At 56.0% G+C, this 21337-nt stretch overlaps 2 protein-coding genes across 6 annotated transcripts; one reads left to right on the top strand and one right to left on the bottom strand.

The window, feature by feature from the left end:
* Positions 1-7335: 7335 nt before the first annotated feature.
* CTU1 (cytosolic thiouridylase subunit 1) lies at positions 7336-21311 on the top strand. Of its 5 annotated transcripts, XM_074980589.1 has the most exons (4): positions 7336-7605; positions 8559-9063; positions 9930-10592; positions 21181-21311. In XM_074980589.1, the coding sequence occupies exons 1-3, from the start codon at positions 7468-7470 to the stop codon at positions 10586-10588; spliced, it is 1302 nt and encodes a 433-aa protein (XP_074836690.1). In that variant the 5' UTR covers positions 7336-7467; the 3' UTR covers positions 10589-10592; positions 21181-21311. The 5 variants fall into 5 exon arrangements, with proteins under 5 accessions (XP_074836690.1, XP_074836689.1, XP_074836693.1 ...); XM_074980588.1 differs by lacking the exon at positions 21181-21311 and having other exon boundaries at positions 7342-7605; positions 9930-12670; XM_074980592.1 differs by lacking the exons at positions 7336-7605; positions 21181-21311 and adding an exon at positions 7669-7833 and having other exon boundaries at positions 9930-12670.
* Positions 12814-20720, bottom strand: LOC142003551 (single-pass membrane and coiled-coil domain-containing protein 3-like). Its single transcript, XM_074980597.1, has 2 exons — positions 17330-20720; positions 12814-15518 (listed from the first exon to the last, which is right to left on the bottom strand). The coding sequence occupies exon 2, from the start codon at positions 15505-15507 to the stop codon at positions 14842-14844; it is 666 nt and encodes a 221-aa protein (XP_074836698.1). The 5' UTR covers positions 15508-15518; positions 17330-20720; the 3' UTR covers positions 12814-14841.
* Positions 21312-21337: the final 26 nt, after the last annotated feature.

Genomic DNA, 21337 nt, shown 5'->3' with positions numbered 1-21337 from the left:
AGTCAGACCCTCAGCTCCCCCCTTCCCCCAGCTTGAGGGAGAGAGGGGTGGAAATGAGAGGCCAGGGCCTGGCCCAGGGAAAAGAGATGGAGGAACAACAGGAAACAGCTGCTGAGCAGCTGGGCCCCAGACCCTCCAGGGCTGGCTGGGGGGTTGGATCACAAGGCAGCAAGAATGCATGCCAGCTGGCTGGGGACAGAGCAGCTCTCTCCTACACTCAGCATTAATAACCCCAGTGTCTCAGTACAGTGGAGGGGCTCGGCAGGGGGTTCCAGGTTGCAGAGGGAAGGGTGGGGTCTCTGTGGGGGTGGCACTGTACTGCGGGGAGCAGGGCAGTGGGCTCGGGGTGGGGGCATGTGCTTCAGGGAACGGGGGAGGCTTGGTTGGGGCTGCTGTGCTGCAGGGAGTTTCACATCATCTCCACTTCTTGTTCTTCACTGTGCCTTGTTGCCACGTGGCTCTTCCCCAGATGCCCCACCCCAGAGCTGGCTGCATGCATCTCATGCCTGTGCAGGCTGGGGGAAGCTCAGAGGCTGTTCTGATCTGAGCCACGTCTCCAAATCCCTGCCCCTGAAGCACACCATCCCAAGCAAGGCCGCATGTGGGAGTGGAGGAGCTGGTGGTTCTGTTCCTTCCCCAGATGGAAGAAATCCTGCCCTGCAGCTCTCCACATCTCAGCTCTGCTCTGCATGGTCCGTGCTCCCTCCCACCCCAGAGATGCAGGGGTCCCTGCCCTCCACGGGACATGGAAAATGCCATTCCCTGCAGCTCTGTCCAACATGTGCTTCTTATAAACAGTTGGCAGGAGACTCATCCCGCATCCCCCACCAGGCTGGCTTCTTCCAGAGCTTGAATGCGGCCAGACACCGTGTTAGTTTAGGATTGGTTTGTGCTGGATCAGAGGGGAAGAGGGCTCTTTCTGGGAGGTCAGGGCCAGCGCCAACATGGCTTTGGGGGAGGGGGGTGTACTGTGCTGCAGGAAGCAGGGCAGATCTTGCTTGACAGTCAGGGCTAGCCCCAGTACCTGAGCGCCAGGTAGCATTGTTGTGAATAGAGCAACAGAAATTGCTCTGTGCTGAAATGCAGCTGCTTCTGGGGAGGAGCAGCTGTTTGACATCTGCACAGCAACACTGTGTAACTGCCGATAAGCAGACCTGAACCTGAGACCTCCAGAGCAGTGGTGTCCAAAAGCAAGACACCCACTTGCCACCCCTCCACAGCCAGGCCCCCTATCCTCCTGCCCCACAGTGAATCACTGGAGCTGCCAGCCCCAAGCCATGCACCCTGAGCCCCAGCTGCTGCATCCCCAAACCGCCCGAGTCTGCCAGGCTGCCTCTGCAGCTGCTGCCACACACTTGTCCCACCATGGGTTGGGGCGTGTGTGGAGCGGCCAGAGGGGCGTCCCACGTGTGTGGCTCAGAGCCGCGCTTCACCACATTGTGCTGCCCCGTTTGCCGAGACCGTATTGGATGCTGCATTTCTAGAGCTTAGTGCATGAGCCAAAAGCCAGCGGGTGATCGGCTAAGGCGACTCATTCGTCCTTTCTGCAAATGGTCTAAGCGCCGCTACATGAAACAGTGACCCACCCCCAGGAGGTGTGTGAGTTACATACTCCTCCAGCTGAGGAAATGCATCAGAGACCCAGTTAAAATCCCAGCTGAGCCTCCTCTGCCCCACTTGTAACTGCCCACAGGCAGACTCGAACGTGGGACCTCTGGGGCTTATTGGAGCCAGCAGTGATTGGAGTGGGGGAAAATGTTAACTAAGGAAGGGGGAACTGCAGTGCTGGGGTTGGCACAGGACAGAGGCACTGCTAAATCCTGCCTGGAACAGGTCTCCCTGCTAGTCCCAAGTAACCCCTTGGCACCAGCTGAATCTCAAGGTCAGGGGCTGAGAGGCCTGGCTAGAACAGAGCCCATGACTGCAATAGCTGGGGAAGCTCAGTGTTCCCTCTCATTTTTATCATCCATGAGTGGAATAAATTTTGTTCAGTGTGCTTAGGCATGAGTGGATGCGCACCACCAGTAGAAACACACGCTGCCCATTGTGCGCGGCTGTGGGTGCTCTGTTAGTCTGCTGGGCAGCGACTGAATCTCTCAGGGGCAGCCACCCAAGCACTCAGCTTACAACCATACTTCTCACACTCAGTGCACACCTATCTGTGGACCGACCGTCAACCTCCCATGAAGACAGAAGGCCCTCACTTATCTCTAAATACCTTAAATATTCCATTATTCCTACTAGGCTCCCGGCGCTATAACGTAAGGGGGCGTATACAACTGGTAAGAAAGGAAATATTATTTATCAACATAATTAAACCAATTAAGTGCGTTAACTTGATTGTGTTTGTTTACCAACTTTGTTTTAAATAAAGTAAAATAGTAATTTATGTCTCAAACTCAATGTTTCAAGGTCTTTCTTTGTGGCTGGGGTGAGGAACGTTTTTGAATCAGGGGCCACTGAGCAGCGGAAAAATCAGTTGGGGCCACCCAAGTGAGAGGCAGCCCATCCTCTACCCCTCACTGGGGTGGCCTCCAACTGAGATAACTCACTCCTGGGTGCTCTGGCATAGAGGAGCAAGGTTCAGGGCTTTCCGTGAGCCAAATTGACTCTTGAGCCACGTCTACACGTGCACGCTACTTCAAAGTAGCGGCGCCAATTTCGAAATAGTGCCCATCACGGCTACACGTGTTGGGCGCTATTTCGAAGTTAACTTCGATGTTAGGCGGCGAGACGTCGAAGTCGCTAACCCCATGAAGGGATGGGGATAGCGCCCTACTTCGACGTTCAACATCGAAGTAGGGAATGTGTAGATGATCCGCGTCCCGCAACATCGAAATAGTGGGGTCCTCCATGGCAGCCATCAGCTGAGGGGTTGAGAGACACTCTCTCTCCAGCCCCTGCGGGGCTCTATGGTCACCGTGTGCAGCAGCCCTTAGCCCAGGGCTTCTGGCTGCTGCTGCTGCAGCTGGGGATCCATGCTGCATGCACAGGGTCTGCAACTAGTTGTTGGCTCTGAGGATCTTGTGCTGTTTAGTGCAAGTGTGTCTGGGAGGGGCCCTTTAAGGGAGCGGCTTGCTGTTGAGTCCGCCCTGTGACCCTGTCTGCAGCTGTTCCTGGCACCCTTATTTCGATGTGTGCTACTTTGGCGTGTAGACGTTCCCTCACAGTGCCTATTTCGATGTGGTGCTGCCCAACGTCGACGTTGAATGTCAACGTTGCCAGCCCTGGAGGACATGTAGACGCTATTCATCGAAATAGACTATTTCGATGTAGCGTGCACGTGTAGACATAGCCACGAAGTCCTGAGGTTAAGAGACTTTTGGGAATGTCCCCCCGCCAGCTCTGGGGTGAGGGCAAAAAGGTGGGGTTCAGTGTGCAGGGGGAGGCTGTCAGGGAGTGGGATAGAGATGAGGGTGGGGGTCTGGGTGGGAGGTAGGGCGTAGGAGAGGGCTGGGGGTCTGGAAAGGAGGGAAGGTGCAGCAGAGGGCTGGGGATGGGCTGTCTGGCCAGAAGAACATGAGAACGGCCACCCTGGGTCAGACTAAAGGTCCATCTAGCCCAGTGTCCTGTCTTCCAGCCATGGCCAATGCCAGTGCCCCAGAGGGAGTGAACCAAAGAGGTAACAAGCGATCTCTCTCCTGCCATCCATCTCCAGCTTCTGACAAACAGCGCCTGGGGACAACATTCCTGACCCATTCTGGCTAATAGTCATTAGTGGCCCTAACCTCCACGAATTTATCTAGCTCTTTGTAAAACCCTGCATGTTGAATAGAAACAGAGAGGAAGCCGTGCTAGTCTATACACTATCAAAACAAAAAGCAGTCAAGTAGCACTTTAAAGACTAACAAAATAATTTATTTATTTTTATTTAGCTTTCATGGGACAGACCCACTTCTTCAGACCATATCCAGACCAGAACAGACTCAATATTTAAGGCACAGAGAACCAAAAACAGTAAGCAAGGAGGACAAGTCAGAAAAAAGTGATCAGGGTGAGCAAATCAGAGAGTAGAGGGGTAGAAGGGCTGTGTGCGAAGAATTAGATTAAGCCAAGTATGCAAATGAGCCCCTATAATGACTCAGAAAATGCCCATCCTGGTTCAAACCATGTGTTAATGTGCCGAATTTGAATAGAAAAGGCAGTTTGGCAGTCTCCCTTTCAAGAGTGGTGTGAAAATTTTTCTTCAGTAACACACAAACTCTAAAGCTCTACCCCTCTACTCTCAGATTTGTTCACCTTGATCATTGTTTTCTGATTTGCCTAGGACTGACCCTTTGGGGGGAAGGTGCAGGAGCAAGGGAGGGTGCAGAGTACTGGGGGCAGGGGAAGGTGTGTAGGGTTGCCAGATGCGCCACTGGATATTTTTGCGTAAATGAGGGTTGTGGAATTTGTCAGAGAAATTCCATACTGCAGCTGGGGTTGCCGGCAGGGGCTCGGGCCCCATCCAGCTCCCGGCTGCAGGGCTGCGGGGTCCCCTGCTCTCAGCCAGGGATCCTGTAGGATCCCTCTGTCCCAGCAACCGGGGATCCCACAGCTGGGGCTGTCATGGGGTCCCCAGTTTCCCTGCTCCAAGCCAGGGATCCCATGAGGTTGCAGTGTCCCTCTGCACCCCTGGCGAGGGAGCCCGGTTCCCAGCTGCAAGCTGACAGGGCCCAATCATGGACACTCCTGCTCCTCCCCATTTTTGGAACTCATGCAGGACAGGCAGCCACGCTGGTGATCCTCCGGCTGGACTTGCCTGTCCTGCGTAAGTTTTCCAAAAATCTGGCAACCACACAGAGGAAAAAAAAAAGATGAAGAGTCTGGTAGGGGGTAGGGATCAGGCTAAGGTTTGAGACTCAGTGGCTTACAGGGAACATAATGGAACATTGCTCCAAAATATCTGTTATTCTATAAGGTGCCACAGGACTTCTTTCGTTCTTGAAGACACAGACTAACTCTACTACCTCTCTGATGATGGAAAAATGAGTTGCTGGGTTGCTGCTTCCTGGGGGCTGATGAGAGATGCAGTCTCTGAACAAGTGCATGTTGGGAGTCGTAGGCAGCTGAGTGCTGGGACTTGTGAGCTGCGTCTACACGTGCACGCTACTTCGAAGTAGCGGCAGTAACTTCGAAATAGCGCCCGTCACATCTACACGTGTTGGGCGCTATTTCGAAGTTGAAATCGACGTTAGGCGGCGAGATGTCGAAGTCGCTAACCCCGTGAGGGGATGGGAATAGCGCCCTACTTCGACGTTCAACATCGAAGTAGGGACGTGTAGACGATCCGCGTCCCGCAACATCGAAATAGCGGGGTCCTCCATGGCAGCCATCAGCTGGGGGGTTGAGAGATACTCTCTCTCCAGCCCTTGCGGGGCTCTGTGGTCACCGTGGGCAGCAGCCCTTAGCCCAGGGCTTCTGGCTGCTGCTGCTGCAGCTGGGGGTCCGTGCTGCATATACAGGGTCTGCAACTAGTTGTTGGCTCTGTGTATCTTGCACTGTTTAATGAAAGTGTGTCTGGGAGGGGCCCTTTAAGGGAGCGACTTGCTGTTGAGTCCGCCCCGTGACCCTGTCTGCAGCTGTGCCTGGCTCCCTTATTTCGATGTGTGCTACTTTGGCGTGTAGACGTTCCCTCGCTGTGCCTATTTCGATGTTGGGCTGAGCAACGTCGAAGTTGAACATCGACGTTGCCAGCCCTGGAGGACGTGTAGACGTTATTCATCGAAATAGCCTATTTCGATGTCGCAACGTCGAAATAAGCTATTTCGAAGTTGGGTGCGCGTGTAGACGTAGCCGTGGTGTCCATGTAGGTGTATGCTGGGAATTGTAGGCAGGTCCCTACTGGGAGTCATTCATCTGAGGAAGTGGTTTTGACTCACGAAAGCTCATGACCTAATACATTTCTTGGTCTGTAAAGTGCCACGAGTTTGCTTTTTTGTGTATCTGGATGGTGCGTGCTGGAACTTGTTGCCTCTGGATTGTGGTTTCCCAAACTGGTGGGCGTGCATGAAGAAATTCCGGGGCGAGGGGGCACAAGGCAACCCAGCCCCACATTATTCCCCCCCCCACCCTTTGCTTCTGGCTCTCAGCCCCTGCCCTTTTACATGGGTGCACCAGCGTAACTGCTATAAAAAGCAGGCCGACAGCAAAGACCCATGTGTTAAGGGGAGTGAGTGTGGGTTGGGTGGGGGGAGAAGGATGGAGTTAGATGGGAGGCTGGGGATGCCTGTCTCAGGTAAAGGAGATGGGGACAGAGTAAGACCTGGGGGCTGGTGGTGCCTGGCTTTGTGGGAGGGGAGGGGCTTGACTGGGCAGCTCGTGGGGGCTCAGGCGGCTGGCCTGCTTGCAGGACTCATGGGGCTTGGGTGGCTGACCCTGCCATCGCAGGGGTCAAGCATTTCAGGCTGGTGGGTGGAGGGTTGGCCACCGCAGTGCAGGGCTTGGGTGGGCAAGTCGGGGGCTGGCCACAGCAATGTGGGGCTCAGGTGGCTCAGACTGGCAGGTGGGTGGCTGGCCTGGGCAGTAGGCGGCTTGGGCAGCTGGCCCGCGGCTGGGGTGAATGGCTGGCCCCAGCTGCTGGCAGGCAGATGGGTAGCTGGTGTCAGCAGTGAGGGCTCGGGCAGGCAGCTCTGGCAGTTCAGGTCTGAGGTGCGTGGGTGGCTGCTGTGGGCAGCTCTGGCAACTGGCCCAGGGTTCAGGAGCTGGCCAACTGGCGCTGCACCAGGCATCTGCAAGGGGGCAACATAAACTATTTATGCTTATTTTTAATTTTAAATAACATTTTTATATCAAGTTTTTGTGTTTATTTAAATTACAAATTGAATTTTTTCTTGAAAGGGGGTTGGATGATGGTAACAAAGAGGTGGGGGGTGGGGCGTGAGGGTGTCTGTGAATCAAAAGTGGGGCATGATGCCAAAAAGTTTGGGAACCACTGCTCTGGATGCACTCGGAAGGGTAGACCTGATAGTCTGTAGCTGACAATAGCCAACGGTCCTGTAGCACTTGGAGAGTTAATGAATTTATAGGCAGGTGCATGCTGTGAGTCGCAGTCTCTGGAATAAGCATCCAAAGGGTAGCCATGCTAGTCTGTATCCCCAAGCACAACAAAAAGTCCCATGGCACCTTCAACACTAACAGATTTACTAGTGCATAAGCTTTCCTGGGCAAAGACCCGCTGGTCAGCCACATAACCTGTGGGATGGGTGCAGGCTGGGGTTGCAGGCAGGTGCATGGAGGGAGATGTAGTCTCTGGCTACTATGCACGCTGGCAGTTGTAGGCAGGTGCCTGCTGGGAGATACAGTCTCAGACTAGGCGCATACGGATGCAGTGTGTGGGTAGCTGCACGCAGGGATGTACACTGTTTGCGTAGGTGCATCCTGGGAGTTGGAGGCAGGTAGGGATGCGAGACGGCAGCTAACGAAAGATTCCGAGGGGAGAATATTGGCGTTGGAGAGGAGTTGTTATAGAACCTGGGGACAGGGACGATGCAGAAGGTCACCACCACGGAATCAGACAGGCAGATACAGCCGGAGGAGACCCTACTGCAGAGTGTGGCACAATGCAAGTTACAGCTGTTCGGACTTATCTGCGGCACGAAGGACGAATGGAAAATCAAGACCCTGGTATGCGGCATAATGGACAGTTCGACTGGGAGAGGAAGGGTCACAGGGAGTGATGCAGAGCTGGTCAATGGAAACGTAGCCCTCTGCGCTGGCCAGGGAGTGTGGGAAGGAAATAGCGAGGGCAGCATTGGACACCAACGGGCGCTGAGCTCACGGTTGATGAGGATGATGATGATGGATGCTGCGAGCGATAGTCTCGGAATACCCGCCTGCTGATGCAGTGTCGAGGTATCTGCACGGGGGGAACGGCAGTCTTGCATAGGTGCATGCTGGGAGTTGTAGTCTTAGAGTAGGTGCCTACGGGCGCAGTGGCTAGGTAGCTGCACACTGGGAATTGCGGTCTTGGCATAGTGCATGCTGGGAGTTGTAGGCCAGCTGAATGCTGGGAGATGTAGTTAAATGCACTCTGGGAGTTGTAGGCCAGCTGAATGCTGGGAGATGTAGTTAAATGCACTCTGGGAGTTGTAGGCCAGGTGCACGCTGGGAGTTGCAGTCTCTGACCCGGCGCACGCCGGGAATTGGCCAGTGCTGGGTCTGCAGCGTGGGGAGCCGCTGCAGGAATCGCTGCTCCCACAGTGAGTGAGTCAGACCCCGCCCCTCCATGCTCCCCGCCCCCGGCTCCTGCACCCCGCCGGGTGGGGCGGGCTGGGGTTGGGATGGCAGGAGGAGGTGGGGGCCTCTGGGGGGAGGGCAGGAGGAGGCCTGACCGAGCTGCGGGGCTGGGTGGGGACAAAGGGGGGCCGAGTGAGGTGGGGGGCGGACTGGGCTAGGTAAGGGGGAGCCCAGGCAGGGTTGGCGAGAGGGCTGGAAGGGGCCTGGCTGAGCTGGGGGTGGGGAGCTAGAGTGGGTTGGGGGGCTGGGGTGAGGTAGCGGGGGGGGGGGCTGTACCCACTCTGCAGCTGCTCCATCTCTTTCACCGCCCCCCCCACTCACTGCTGCTCCATCTCTCCCAGCTCCCCGCCATGCCGGCCCCCTGCTCTGCTTGTGGCACCAGCCCGGCCGCCTTGCGGCGCCCCAAGACGGGCCACGCCCTGTGTCGTGCCTGTTTCCTGGCAGCCTTTGAGGAGGAGACGCACCAAGCCATCGTGGCCGGGCGGCTCTTCCAGCCTGGCGAGACGGTGGCCATCGGCGCCTCGGGCGGCAAGGACTCCACGGTGCTGGCCCACCTGCTGCAGCTGCTGGACCGGCGCCATGGCTACGGCCTGCGCCTGCTGCTGCTCTCTGTCGATGAGGGCATCGCCGGTTACCGCGACGCCTCCCTGGCTGCCGTGCGCCGCCACCACCTCCGCTCCGGCCTGCCCATGCACGTGGTCTCCTACCGCCAGCTCTACGGCTGGAGCATGGACCGCATCGCCCGCCACCTCGGCCCCCGCAACAACTGCACCTTCTGCGGCGTCTTCCGGCGCCAGGCTCTCGACCGCGGCGCCCTGCTGCTGGGAGCCGACAAGATCGCCACAGGTGGGGCCTGCAGCGTGGAGTGGGGAGGGGGCAGGATGCCACAGGTTGCGGGAGCCACAGGTGGTTCTGTTGCTGGAGGAGTCAGGTTGCAACAGGTGGGGGGGCACCGTGGGGGGTCGTGCAACTTGGGAGTGGGGGGGGGGGTGACTCCAGCAACTCGGCGTTCGGGGGGCTGCTGGGGGTCCGGCAGCTTGGGGGATGGGATACCACAGGTGGGGAAGCTGTAACTGTGGAGAGGGAGGGTCTGGGTGCCACGGGTGGGGAGAGCTGCCAGGGGTCCTGCAACTTGGAAAGGGGCAGGATGCCACAGTTAGGGGAAGTCATCGGGGTCCTGCAACTTGGGGGGATGGGCAGGATGCTATAGGGGTTGAAGCCAGCACGGGTCCTGCTTCTGCAGAGGCGGAGACAAGATGGCCAGAGGAGCAGGAGAGCCCATGGGGGAGCAGGACCCCTGAGGGTGGAGGGAGTGGGTGGTGGGCTAGGGTTGTTGCTCAGGTGCCTGTGGAGTGGAGGCGGGGGGTGGGGGGGTGCGTAGATTCTGAATTGCCAGGGGGCAGCTGCAGGGTTTGATGTGGGTGGCTGGGAGCCAGGGTAGGGTCTGGTTCGGGACAGGCTCTGGGTGGAGGGCTCAGCTGGCGAGAGAGGGGAATCGGGTCTCCTTGGTGAGGGGCCTCTATTCTGAAAGGGGGGCTGGTGGGGTTTGCTTTGGGGGATTTGCTAGAGGAGCAGGGGCTGAAGGAGCGGGGGGGCACAGAGCTTTTGATTCTGGGGACGCTGTACTGTGGGGGTGAGGTCATTGCAGGGTCCGACCCCAGGAGCTCCCTTCTGGCCTGACATCTCCACTCTCTCCTGCCCTCCCCCCGCAGGGCACAACGCGGACGATGTGGCTGAGACGGTGCTGATGAACTTCCTGCGGGGGGACGTGGGCCGGCTGCGCCGAGGGGCAGGAACCGGGCCGGCGGGGGGAGAGGGGGCCGTGCCTCGCTGCAAGCCCCTGCGCCACGCCTATGAGAAAGAGATCGTTCTCTACGCCTACTTCCAGGGCCTGGACTACTTCAGCACTGAGTGCGTCTACGCCCCCCAGGCCTACCGTGGCCACGCCCGCGCCCTGCTCAAAGAGCTGGAGGCCGCTCGGCCCAGCGCTGTGGCCGACCTCTGCCACTCAGGCGAGCGGCTCTCGCTGCGCTCCGACCTCCGCCTGCCAGCCCGGGGGGCCTGTCAGCGCTGCGGCTACGTGGCCAGCCAGCCTCTGTGCAAGGCCTGCGTCCTGCTGGAGGGGCTGAACCGCGGCCTGCCCAAGCTGGGCATTGGCAAACACCAGCGCCTGCGGGACAAGCTGCGGGATGGGCAGCCCCTCACCCAGGAGGAGCGCAGGCGCCTGGGGGCCCCGGGTGAGGCCGAGGGGGAGCTGCTGGAGCCCCAAGAGCCCGGAGGAGAGTCAGAGGCGCAGGGCGAGGCGCTGGGGACAGATGAGGAACAGAGGAACAGACCAAGCTTGAGGGGCTTCCGGGACCTGGACTTCTGAAGGGGTGAGGGGTGTGCTTCTGAGCATGGCCATGCTGCCTGCCTATGGCTCCTGGTGTGGGAAGCAGGTGGGGCCCCTGGGATTGATTCTTATGCCGGACAGGCAACTCCACCTGCCAGGGCTTCCTGTCCATGATAAGATTTCCCAGAAACCAGGGCGGGGACCCTGGCAGCCCTGCAGCTAGGAGCCAGCTGGGGCAGTGAGACCTGAGAGCCCTGGCCGGGGTTGGGGTGGAACCCCTGCAGCCCCATGTCTTTAAGTCGGCTGGGGCGTGGATCCCTGGTCTGCAGGAGCCAACCACAGGCTCCCTGACCAGGGTGCAGGGCACCCCTCAGCAGCGCAGTGAGAGCTGGCGGAGGGTGGTGAGGAGCCAGGACTCCAAACATCATTCCTAACCTCCCCAACTTGTTTCCCTCATTGAGATGCTGCTGCTTTATATTTTATAAACCACTTTGCAAGCTGTGGCTGGCGAGTGCTTTGTCTGACCCGACGGCTGATGGATCTCTTCTGCCCCAGGACGTTACAAAGAGATAGGAAAGAGCTGGTAAAAATAAACCATTTGAAGAAGAACTCACTCAGTCCACTCCATCTCACACCTTTGGCTGTCATGTAACAAAAGCCCCCAGCGAAGGGATTCCCAGCCTAGGGCTCGGGACCCATATATGGGTCGCAATTAGATTTTCTGAGGGTCCCTGGTGGGGCCTTAAGGTGCCATTTGCAGCCACTCAGCTCCCCCTCGGCTCCCAGGCCCTGCCCTGCGGTGCTGAAACGGAACTCAATTTCATTGGTTTAACAGCCAGGTGGAGGAATCCCTCCCTGAAACCAATCAAACTGAGTCCCATGTTAGCCCGCAGAGCAGGGACCTGTCCCACTGCAGGTGGGGGAAGGAAGTAGGAGGGCTGGGGGGATCTGGGCAGAGAAGGAGCTGACCCAATGAAGGAGCAGCAGGGGTCAGCAGTGGCAGCCTGGAACTCGGCTGGGGGGGGCCAAGACAGGTTTGAGCCTGTGGACAGTGGGGCAGGGGGGACTGACAGCCAGTCAGGGCTTTTACTGCGCTGCTGCGGGGTGCCCTGCACCCCAGCCAGAGATCCTGTGGTTGGCTCCTGCTGGCCAGGGCTCTGTGCCCCAGCTGACTTCAAGACGCAGGCTGCAGGGGTTCCCTCCCACCGTGGCCAGGGATCCCATGGCTGGTTCTGCCAGTCAGGTCTCACCACCCCTGCTGCAGGGCTGCCAGGGTCCCTACCCCAGTCTCTGGGAAATCTTATGATGGACAGGAAGCCTTGGCTGGGCATCCCACAGGTGGGGCTGCCTGTATCACATAAGTTTTCCAAGAATCTGGCAACCCTACTGGAGAGGGGTTTAAGCTTGGGGGGGGAGGGGTGTACTTTTCCCAGGGGAAGAACCTCCTTTACCCTCTCTGGTTTTGAATCGCCAGGGGTCACAAGGTCTTTCTGAATTGTCAGAATGGGTCCCCATCTCAGAAAGGTTGGGAACTGCTGCTCTAGAGAGAACAACTGGTTGGTAAATGTTACCCGTGGGGCAGAGCTGCGTGGGAAATTTGGAACAAAATGTATGGGAGAGGTTCCACCAAGACACATGGAAACCAGAAGTTGGAAACACCCAACTCCCTGCACATGGTAACGCGTTGAACACAGTGGAGCAAATTCACGTGTCGATGGGGTAAAGGTGCAAACCAGAGATGAAATGTTTCAAAACGCTGGAAGGGAAATGGCTTGAGGGATTGGACCTGAAGAAAAATTTTGGCTCATGTAAATGCAGGAGTGTGTAGGGACTGGAACTTGTTTCTTCAGAAGTCCCGGGGCAGAGGAACCTGTGTTTCTGGACTGAGTCCAGAGCCATAGGTTCTGCTGGGTCCCAGAGGACTTGGTTCAAGCCCCACGGATCAGAATGGGAGGCATTTTCTAGAAATGATTGACAGTAAATTCATCCTGTGCAACCGTAGTGTGAGTAGGAACCTTTCTCTGCTGTTTATTCTCTTGAACAATGTTTTTGCAAACGGGATTCTGGTCCCAGAGAGGGTGCCTCGCAAGGGGGTTGTGAGATTGAGAGATGCCCTGTTTCAAGGATGCTGCTGTGGGGAGAAGGGTGCCCCTCATTACCCACACAAATTCCTTCCTCTCCTCCGCACACGCACCTTTACCCAATCCAGGGGCAACCTGGCGAGTGTGCAGGATCTTTTCCATTGAAAAAGCCTTACAAAGGAATATTCTTATTCGCTGTTTATTAACAATCACCAAGCAAGCAGAATACATGCTAAGCACTCGGAGTCGTGCTCATCGGCCTGGCTGAAGGCAGGCAGATTTCCCCTGCTGGGCGGACAAAGTCAGTCTCTCTGGATGCTGGTTGCTGCCCATCACCGTCATGCAGAGGAGTCCTGGCAGCTGTAGTCTTAGACTGTGTCTTGAAAGTGAGATCTTCCAGGTCTTTTCCTTTTCTTCTTCTTGCTGTTCCTTTCCCTTCCTGCTGTTTTCCTTCTGGGACCCCAGTTTATGTAGTAAAACTTGAGTCTTGCTCAGCTATAATTCAGTATAATTTTACTCACCAATCCTAATGTACTGTCACAGAATTACCCTAACCAGTCCTAGCCCCCCACCTTAGCTGATTTACACTTCGCAAAATTAATTACACAGCAGAGAGAATTGCAAACCAGGCTGATGCTACAGACGAGGAGAGCGAGGCCCAATCATCGCAGCATGAGGATTCCACCATCTCAGCTGTTGAGAAGTCGTTTCTTGCCAGAAGAAAATTGGTTCCTGAACTTTTCTCTACCCATCTTGAGACGTTTCTTTATCTGGCAACAATGGAGGTTGCTGGGGCAGGGTCTGCTTCCCTTGCGTGGCTCTGCTGTAATGAAATGTGGATGGCGTGTGAGCGTGTAACTCTTAGCTTTACAGCTAAGGGCGGCTGCTCTTCGTCTTGGCCCCAGAGGAAGGCTGTAGGCTGTTCCATGCGGTTACAGAAAAACCACGTTGTTCTGCGGTGACAATCTCTTGCTGCCCAGCTGTGAATGCAGCGCAGAAGGAGAGTTTGCCCACGAGACCAGAGGAAGGGGAGGACATCGCTGCATTCAATGCAGGCCCCGGGTCAAGTGCCCAGGTTGGTTCTGGGGTGGACACGCTGGCTGGGTGAGCTGATCTCCGGCCTGAGCAGCAGAGGGAAGCCGCTAAGCCTTCAGCATCATAGGCTGGTGGGATAACGCTGATGCGCTTCGTTCATTGCTGAGTAAGTACAGTGATCTGCTGTTCCCTTTAGGGGTCTGGGTTGTCAGCCCGAAATATCTTCCAAGGGGGCCCAGCCAGAAAGCGAGAGAACCTCTGCTCCACCCACCCTTTACGACTCTGATGTACTTCAGCTGATCCCCTGTCTGGAGGGTCATCTTGTTTTTTCCTACACTAGACCTCACCATTACCCAGAATTCTTCCCCACCCACCTCCAGGTTCAGATAAGGGGCCCTGAATCAAAACACCTGCTGACCCCTAGCAAAGGTTGGAAATTTCCTGCACCTTTGAGTGCTCTAGCTCAACACCTAGATCTGGGCTGAAGGCAGAAAGCCCAGAGGCAGCTTCTCTGGCCTGGGCCAGGCCCAGCACTGGCTGCAAAGCTTTGGATAAAACATTTTCCCATTGGAGAACCATTTTGTCAAAATCAGAAGGTTTGGTGGGGAACATGTTGATTTTGGCAGGGAAAAGTCTAAACAAGTTGTGACTTCTCAGTCCTGGGGCTGTTGCTGGGTGAAGCTGTCTGGTGACCCTGTTTCCCCCCAGTGTACAATTCAAGTAGAGATACTGACCTTTGGTAGCTGCTTTGAGAGGTGCAGTTAGAAGAGAAGAATGCGCCAGTATTAGAGCATTAGTCTGTGATTTGGGAAACTCAAAGCAACTTGCTGCTACAATACAGACTTCTTGTTTGGGGCTGGACAGCTGACTAGCTTCCCACGAAAGCAGTGCTGTTGTCTGAGTCCGCAGAGAGTCTGAGCCCATTGCCCTGAAATCAGTGGAAGCGCTTAAATCCCTTGCAATTTCTGGGCCTCAGTTTTCTCATCTGGAGAATGGGGATGAAAGTCCTTCCCGTCCCCAGCCAGGTGGGAGGAAAAACACATTAATGAGACCTGATGAAAGCGCCATAGAAGAGCTAGATTGCGTTTATTGTGCTGGCTGTAGAGGTGCTGTGCTAAGTCACCCAGCAGGGGACCAGACCCCAAGGCCTTGGCTTTGGAAGTAGTTACTAGCAGATTATTCAAGCAGGAGCATGACCTTCATGATGGCTTTGCTGTACTCCTTGGAGGCTGGCTTGAACTCGTCCACAATCTCCTGCAGCTCCCGGATCTTCTCCTCCAGGTCTTTTCTCTCTTTGGCGCCCAGGATGGCACTGATGATTAAGTCAATACCTACGCCCAGTATTGCACTGACCACAATGCCGCCCAGAATGATACCCACCCTGGCCACGATCATCATCACATTGCTCAGGACTCTGCTGGCCAAGGCCGATAAACCCACCTTGATGATGATCGCAGCAGCTGTGATCCCGATCGCTCCTCTCGCCACTTGGGTCGCTGTTCTCAGAATCTTCATCTTGCTTTGGTCCATCTCCTGGAAGTCGTGGAGCTTCCTGTAGAGGTCTGGCTCCAGGCAGCTCCGCAGCTTTTCATCGATGGCTTTCAGCTCGCCTTGGATGGAGGTCATCGCTGCCAGGAGTAGGTCGCAGTTCTCCTGGATGGTGTCGCTCGTCTTCATTTTAATGGGGCACAACCCGCAGTGCCAGTGTTTGTTTAACATGCCAATCAGCTCGTTGGTGGCATCAAAATTGAGCTCCATGGAGTTCAACAGCTCCTGGTGCAACCGCACCACCTTCTCCCGCCTGGCTGGGTTGTCCGGGTATAGGATATCGCTCCAGGACATTCTGCAGAGAGCTGCAGGAGGGAAGAAGATGGAGGCGTTAGCCAGCCTACCCCCATGCCCAGCCCCCACCAATCAAGGGCTTAGCTTCCATTCACCCCAAACATCTCCAGGGCCATGGTCCCCAAAGGTCTCCCCTCTCAAGCTAGGGGAGTTCTACACCTTTACTCCTTGAAGGTTCTAGGGCAGAAGCACTCAGCCAGCCCCCTGCCTTGCCAGGCAAACGACCAGGGCAGTTTAAGACCAGGTGGGGCCCTGGGACAGCGCAGTCAGTGGGGGCCCCTGAATATATTAAAATATCCATGTTGCACCATTATTGATGCTTTAAAATCTGTTCATGCTGCTAATGACTCGCTGCCCCATAGAATGACACTTCAGTGAACTTTAAAATCGGAAGGACACAACTCGACATTTCTTTTGTTCCATTAAAGCGAATTCTTTTATCATTATGAAGCCGGGGGGGCCCTCCCCCCCAGGGTCCCCAAGCAACAGCCCCTTGTCTCCTGATGCTAATCAGCCCCTGCAAACCAGATGGCCTTAAAGCACAGGGAGAAGCTGGCCAGAGCCTCGAGCTGGGAGCTGGCGAATTAGCTGGGGAATTCTGGGGAAACTGAGGCAGTTGAGCCTTGCCTGTCTGCTCCCTCAACTGATCGGCTGTTTGCTTCCCCCTCCCTCTCCACTTCAGCCTCCCTCCATCCCAGCCCCCCATTTGTTGCCCCTCCAACCCTGTGCCTTGGCACTAACGCTGCTTGCTTCCATCTCTGGGGTCACCCGCTGCTCTGCCTGTGTGCAGCACCCGGCCTGGCCAGGCCCCAGGGAGCACCCTAATGAACTTGATTAATGACTGTCACACTTCCTGGGGGAACCTCAAACATGGGAACTCAGTGGGACCGGTGCAGCCAGGATGGCCGAGTGTGCAGAGAGAAGCCAGGTCCCTGCCTCCTCCAACCCAGCGTTCTCTGGACTGAGCCCAGCTCCCAGACACAGTGTCGGCTGCTGGAGTGGTGACCCAGCTGCCACATGCCCCAGTTCAGCTCCCACATGTCTCTCCCCCCATCCCACCGGTCCTTGATGTGTACAGACCCACCCCCAGCACCTTCCAGCACCCCCCGAGCCATCCACCCCAGAAGCACGTCAGCATCCCCCAGCAACCCCAGTGCCACATGGCCCAGCCACGGAGCTGCCTAGTTCTCTGCCGTTGCCTGATTTCCTCCCTCCCCTCTGTGCCCTGGGGACGCAGGCGTCGGTTATAAGTTGGTTTCTGGCTTTTTGCAAATTGGCCAAGAAGTAATTTGCATAACATGCCAGGCCTGGAGCTGTGCACAGCTGGGCTGAGTCCTGGCTTCTCGGGGCACTGGAAAGGGTTTCGGTTTCTGCCTCCTCCCCAGAGCTGGGCGCAGTCTCCAAGCAGGGCCTCCCCTGTGTTGTAAGCAGAGGGGGTCCCGCCTCCCGCCTCCTACTTGCTGATCATCGGTTTTCTCAGCCAAGGGTTCCTCATGCCCACTGAGCCACAGCATCCCTGGGGGGCTCACAGGCAGATGGCTCCCCAAGGACACCTGGATCCTTCCCAGAGTTGCAACTCAACGGTCTGCCTGGGAAAGCAACATCTCCCCTCCGCAGGTTACAGTCAGGACAGCTGCTCCCTCTCACTTCCCCTGACCCCCAAGCCTGGGAGTGGCTGATACTCTTTGTCCCTAGACATGCACTTTGCCAGGGGCTGCCTTATGGCTCCTGTTGTCAGATGGAGCCGGTTCCCCAGGCGATCCTGGAGGCGCTCAGTGCCGTACCCACGCTGTGCCTGGTGCCTTGTCCCGTGCCGTGTTACCTGCTCGCTGGGCGTGTGGAAAGCGGAGGCGCCGCTCACCTGGGCAGAGGCCAACCCAGCTGCGTGGTCAGGCAGCGATGGCGAGAAGGGCGGATGGTCTCTGGAGCGGCTCCCTTTGCTGTGGCGCTCTGGCTGCCTGGCGCTCTGTGCAGGCTGGAGCAGGGGCCGTGCTGCCTTTATAGGCTCTCTGCTTTCACTTTCCAGGGGCTGAGCTGCAGATAGAGACACTTTGCAGGCAGGGAGCCCAGCCGCGGGTGGCACGTCATCTCGGCACTACAGGGGCTGCCACTGAGTAGTTCCCAACCTGGGGCATACATCACTCTGGGGGCAGATAGAGCTTTTCCGTGGTCATGCCAACAGCTCAGTGCTTTGAGTATTGACCTACTAAGCCCAGCATGGTGAGCTCAGTTCTTGAGGGGGCGTTTAGGGATTTGGGGCAAATTGCTTAGAAGGGGGAAGTAACCTCACGGATGATGATCAGCCCTGCCATGAGGACAGGGGGCTGGATTTGATGACCTCTCCAGGTCCTTTCTAGCTCTATGAGATATATAATTCTCCAATCACCATCAGCATTGCTCAGCCTCGGGGGTCCTGACACTGGAGGGGGTCACATAGTGGGTTTTGGGGGTCACAAGTGCAGGGCAGGTGTTGATTGAGGGGTGACAAGCAGGACAGTTCCCCAGGCTCTCACACTACAGGGGGCCTGGGAAGCCAAGTGAGATTCTTCAGCGCCTGGTCATAGGGCTCGGGGTTCAGACTCCTGGAAGGAGCCCAGCTGTGGGGAATGTCTGAGAACCACTGGCTTTGCACCCCCATGAATCTGCCCCCACTGCACCCTGGGCAAGGGGGCCTGTGGGATCTCCTGGCTGGCAGGAGGGGGCGGGGCGAGAGCCTGGTGTCTGTTTTTCACGTGATTTCAAAGAAATTGGTCTCACCAGTTTGCAGCTTCTGATTTCCTGTTTGTTAGCTGGGGCTGAAAACTGCTGAAACCAGCAACATCCTGTTGGCTGTGGGCTCCTCCCAACGCAGAGCTGGGCAGCAAAGGGTGAGAGGCGAGGGCTGGGGGTTAGGACACCTGGGCTCGCCTCTGGCATTGCCAGCGAGCTGCTCTGACATGGGGCATAGTCAATACATGGCACAGCCTCCACCTCCCTCCTGTAAGCAGAGCCCCCTAGACACCAAGCTGAGCCACATCTCTGTGACGCAGCCTTCAGGGTCACCCTGGGAGGGCACCTGCTGGCCTCTCTGGGATTCTTCCTGGCAGGTCAGCCCCTAGATTAGGACAGCGGCTGGGGGCTGTGAGGCAGGTTCTGTTCTGGCAGCTGCAGTGCAGGGAGGGGGAAACGCAGCCCATCTGAGGCTGAGAACTCCCACAACTCAACTCGCGTGTGTTCACAAGCAGATCCCAGCCAGCCGGGGTGCCATGCAGCTGCAGGTTCATCCCATGCTGGTGGAGGGGCATTTGTCTCATGTGTAAGTGAAATCCTCAGCCATGCAGGACGGGTGCAGGCGCAGCCACCTCGAGGCCGGGGTTGCCAACAGTCCGTAAATTTACAGACAGTCCACAAATTGGACGTGTACGTACAGTCTGTAAAAAAGTTTAGGGGTCCATAAATTTTGTACAAGTGCAATAAACTTTCAAAACCCAGCAATTATTCTATATCAGTTCCATTTCTTCTCTGCTGCTTCAGGCATTTTACTGTGGAGCAGTGGAAGTTGGACTTTCTAGTTAATTTAGCTCAATGCTTGACGTGACGTGATGTAATGTGATCTGTGTGGTGTTATCATCTACCTCCTGGTTTCCCAAGCTGGGAGGTGTGCCAAGAAATTGCATGGGGGTGCACGAGGTGACCCAGCCCCCCCATCACCCTCCCCAACCAAAGCAAGAGCTGGCCTTTGCTTCTGTCTCTCAGTCCCTGCCATTTTATGTGGGTGACTCAATGCTGGGCCCAACAGCATGGGGCTCAGGCTGGCAGGTGGGCGGCTGGTCCTGGTAGCATGGGGCTCGGGCGGCTCGGGATGGTGAATGAGCTGCTGGCCCTGGCAGCATGGGGCTCAGGCAGGCGACTGGCCTGCAGCTGGGGCAGGTGGCTGGTAGGAGAGCATCTGGTCCTGGCAGCACGGGGCTCAGGTGGCAGGCAGGCAGCTGACCCCAGAGGCACGGAGCTCGGGCAAGTGGCTGGTGTGGGCAGCTCTGGCATGGGGCTCGGGTAGCTGACCAGCTGGGGCTGCACCAGGCTCCTGCAAGGGGCCAAGGAAGACTATTCTTCTGCTCTACTCTGCGCTGGTTAGGCCTCAGCTGGAGTATTGTGTCCAGTTCTGGGCACCGCAGTTCAAGAAAGATGTGGAGAAATTAGAGAGGGTCCAGAAAAGAGCGACAAGAATGATTAAAGGTCTAGAGAACGTGACCTATGAAGAAAGGCTGAAAGAATTGGGCTTGTTTAGTTTGGAAAAGAGATTGATGGGGGGACATGGTAGTGGTTTTCAGGTATCTAAAAGGGTGTCATAAGGAGGAGGGAGAAAACTTGTTCTTTTTGGCCTCTGAGGATAGAACAAGAGGCAATGGGCTTAAACTGCGGCAAGGGAGGTTTAGGTTGGACATCAGGAAAAAGTACCTAACTGTCAGGGTGGTCAAACAGTGGAATAAATTGCCAAGGGAGGTTGTGGAATCTCCATCGCTGGAGATATTTAAGAACAGGTTAGATAGATGTCTGTCAGGGATGATTTAGACAGTTCTTGGTCCTGCCATTGGGGCAGGGGGCTGGACTTGATGGCCTCTCGAGGTCCCTTCCAGTCCTAGTGTTCTATGATTCTGTGATTTTCAATTTTAAATAAATAATGTTTCATATCAAGTTTTTGTGTTTGTTTTAAATTGCGAATTGAATTTTTTTGTTAAAAGGGGGCTGGATGATGGTAAAGAAGAGGTGGCGGGGGCATGAGGGTTTCTCAAAAAATCAGAAGGGGAATGTGATGCCAAAAAGTTTGAGAACCACTGCTCTCCATTATGCCCCTGAGTTAGCGTCCGCACATTGGCAGCATGACAGTGCCTGCGGCGGGTGCAGCCTCAGGGTTCAGCCTTGGGGCACAGTCTGGCCCCTGCGGCTTGGCCTGGTCCCAGAGCTTGGTGCGGTGCCTTCATCCCCAGCTCCATCAGCAGCTTCACATCTGTGGCTAGGAGATGGAACTGCCCATCCTGAACAAGGGACGATCTGGATGGCTTGAAGAACACTGAAGTTACCGCTGAGCTTTCAGTGACCAGAATCCCCTGGACCTTATTCTCAATGGATTTGAGCAAAAGCAAACTACCTGACAACCTGGCAGGGAAGCTTCATCACCCCCACCCCCGTGATGTCCAACCAGCAGCTCCACACCCCCATGTATTTCCATGGGGTGCATGCAGAGGGGGTGGCACCGTGTGTCCCTGGTTGTTACTGGTGTAACAAGGGGTGGGTGAGAGGCTGTTTGTGGTTGCAGAGACCAGCACGGAATTCAGGATAAATAGGCGGGGGGTGGGGGGGAGGGGGACTTTAAAATGTCTTTTGTGTCATTATCCAGGGAAAAATATTGCAGGGAAAATCACCCGAACCCGAACATTTGTGACTCGTGGGCTTCGTTTTTTTGGTTCAAAACCAGCAGGCGGCAGTTTGTATCAACAGGGCAGGTGAGTATTTGCTGCTCCTGTCCCCACTTTTCAACCAAACGCTTGAATAATTTTGTTTTATTCGAACACCAAAATCGTTTTGGAAAATGGCTTTTTACACGTTACCTCTGATTTACACCAGCCTGAGGGGGAACTGGCCACGTGCCCTTTTCTGAACCTTTTCCAATGCCAAGGCATCTCTTTTTTACAGGAGGCGACCACATCCGTATGCAGCATTCAAGAAGCAGGAATACCATGGATTTATATAGAAGCAATAAGATATTCTCCAGCTTATCCCTTCTATGATCATTCTGAACACCCTGTATGTTTATTTGACAGCTACTATACACTGAGTGGGTGTTTTCAGA

This window comes from Carettochelys insculpta, chromosome 30 (genome assembly GCF_033958435.1).
Source record: "Carettochelys insculpta isolate YL-2023 chromosome 30, ASM3395843v1, whole genome shotgun sequence".
In the NCBI taxonomy this organism is placed as follows: domain Eukaryota; kingdom Metazoa; phylum Chordata; order Testudines; family Carettochelyidae; genus Carettochelys; species Carettochelys insculpta.
This window is presented reverse-complemented; position numbering and strand designations above follow the sequence as displayed.

Excerpts from the sequence above, each read along its gene's own strand:
- LOC142003551 (XM_074980597.1), bottom strand. The coding sequence starts at position 15,507 with ATGTCCTGGAGCGATATCCTATACCCGGACAACCCAGCCAGGCGGGAG.
- CTU1 (XM_074980589.1), top strand. The coding sequence starts at position 7,468 with ATGCAGAAGGTCACCACCACGGAATCAGACAGGCAGATACAGCCGGAG. Across the intron at positions 7,606-8,558 it reads AATGGAAAATCAAGACCCTG|CTCCCCGCCATGCCGGCCCC; the intron begins GTATGCGGCATA and ends CATCTCTCCCAG. Across the intron at positions 9,064-9,929 it reads AGCCGACAAGATCGCCACAG|GGCACAACGCGGACGATGTG; the intron begins GTGGGGCCTGCA and ends CTCCCCCCGCAG.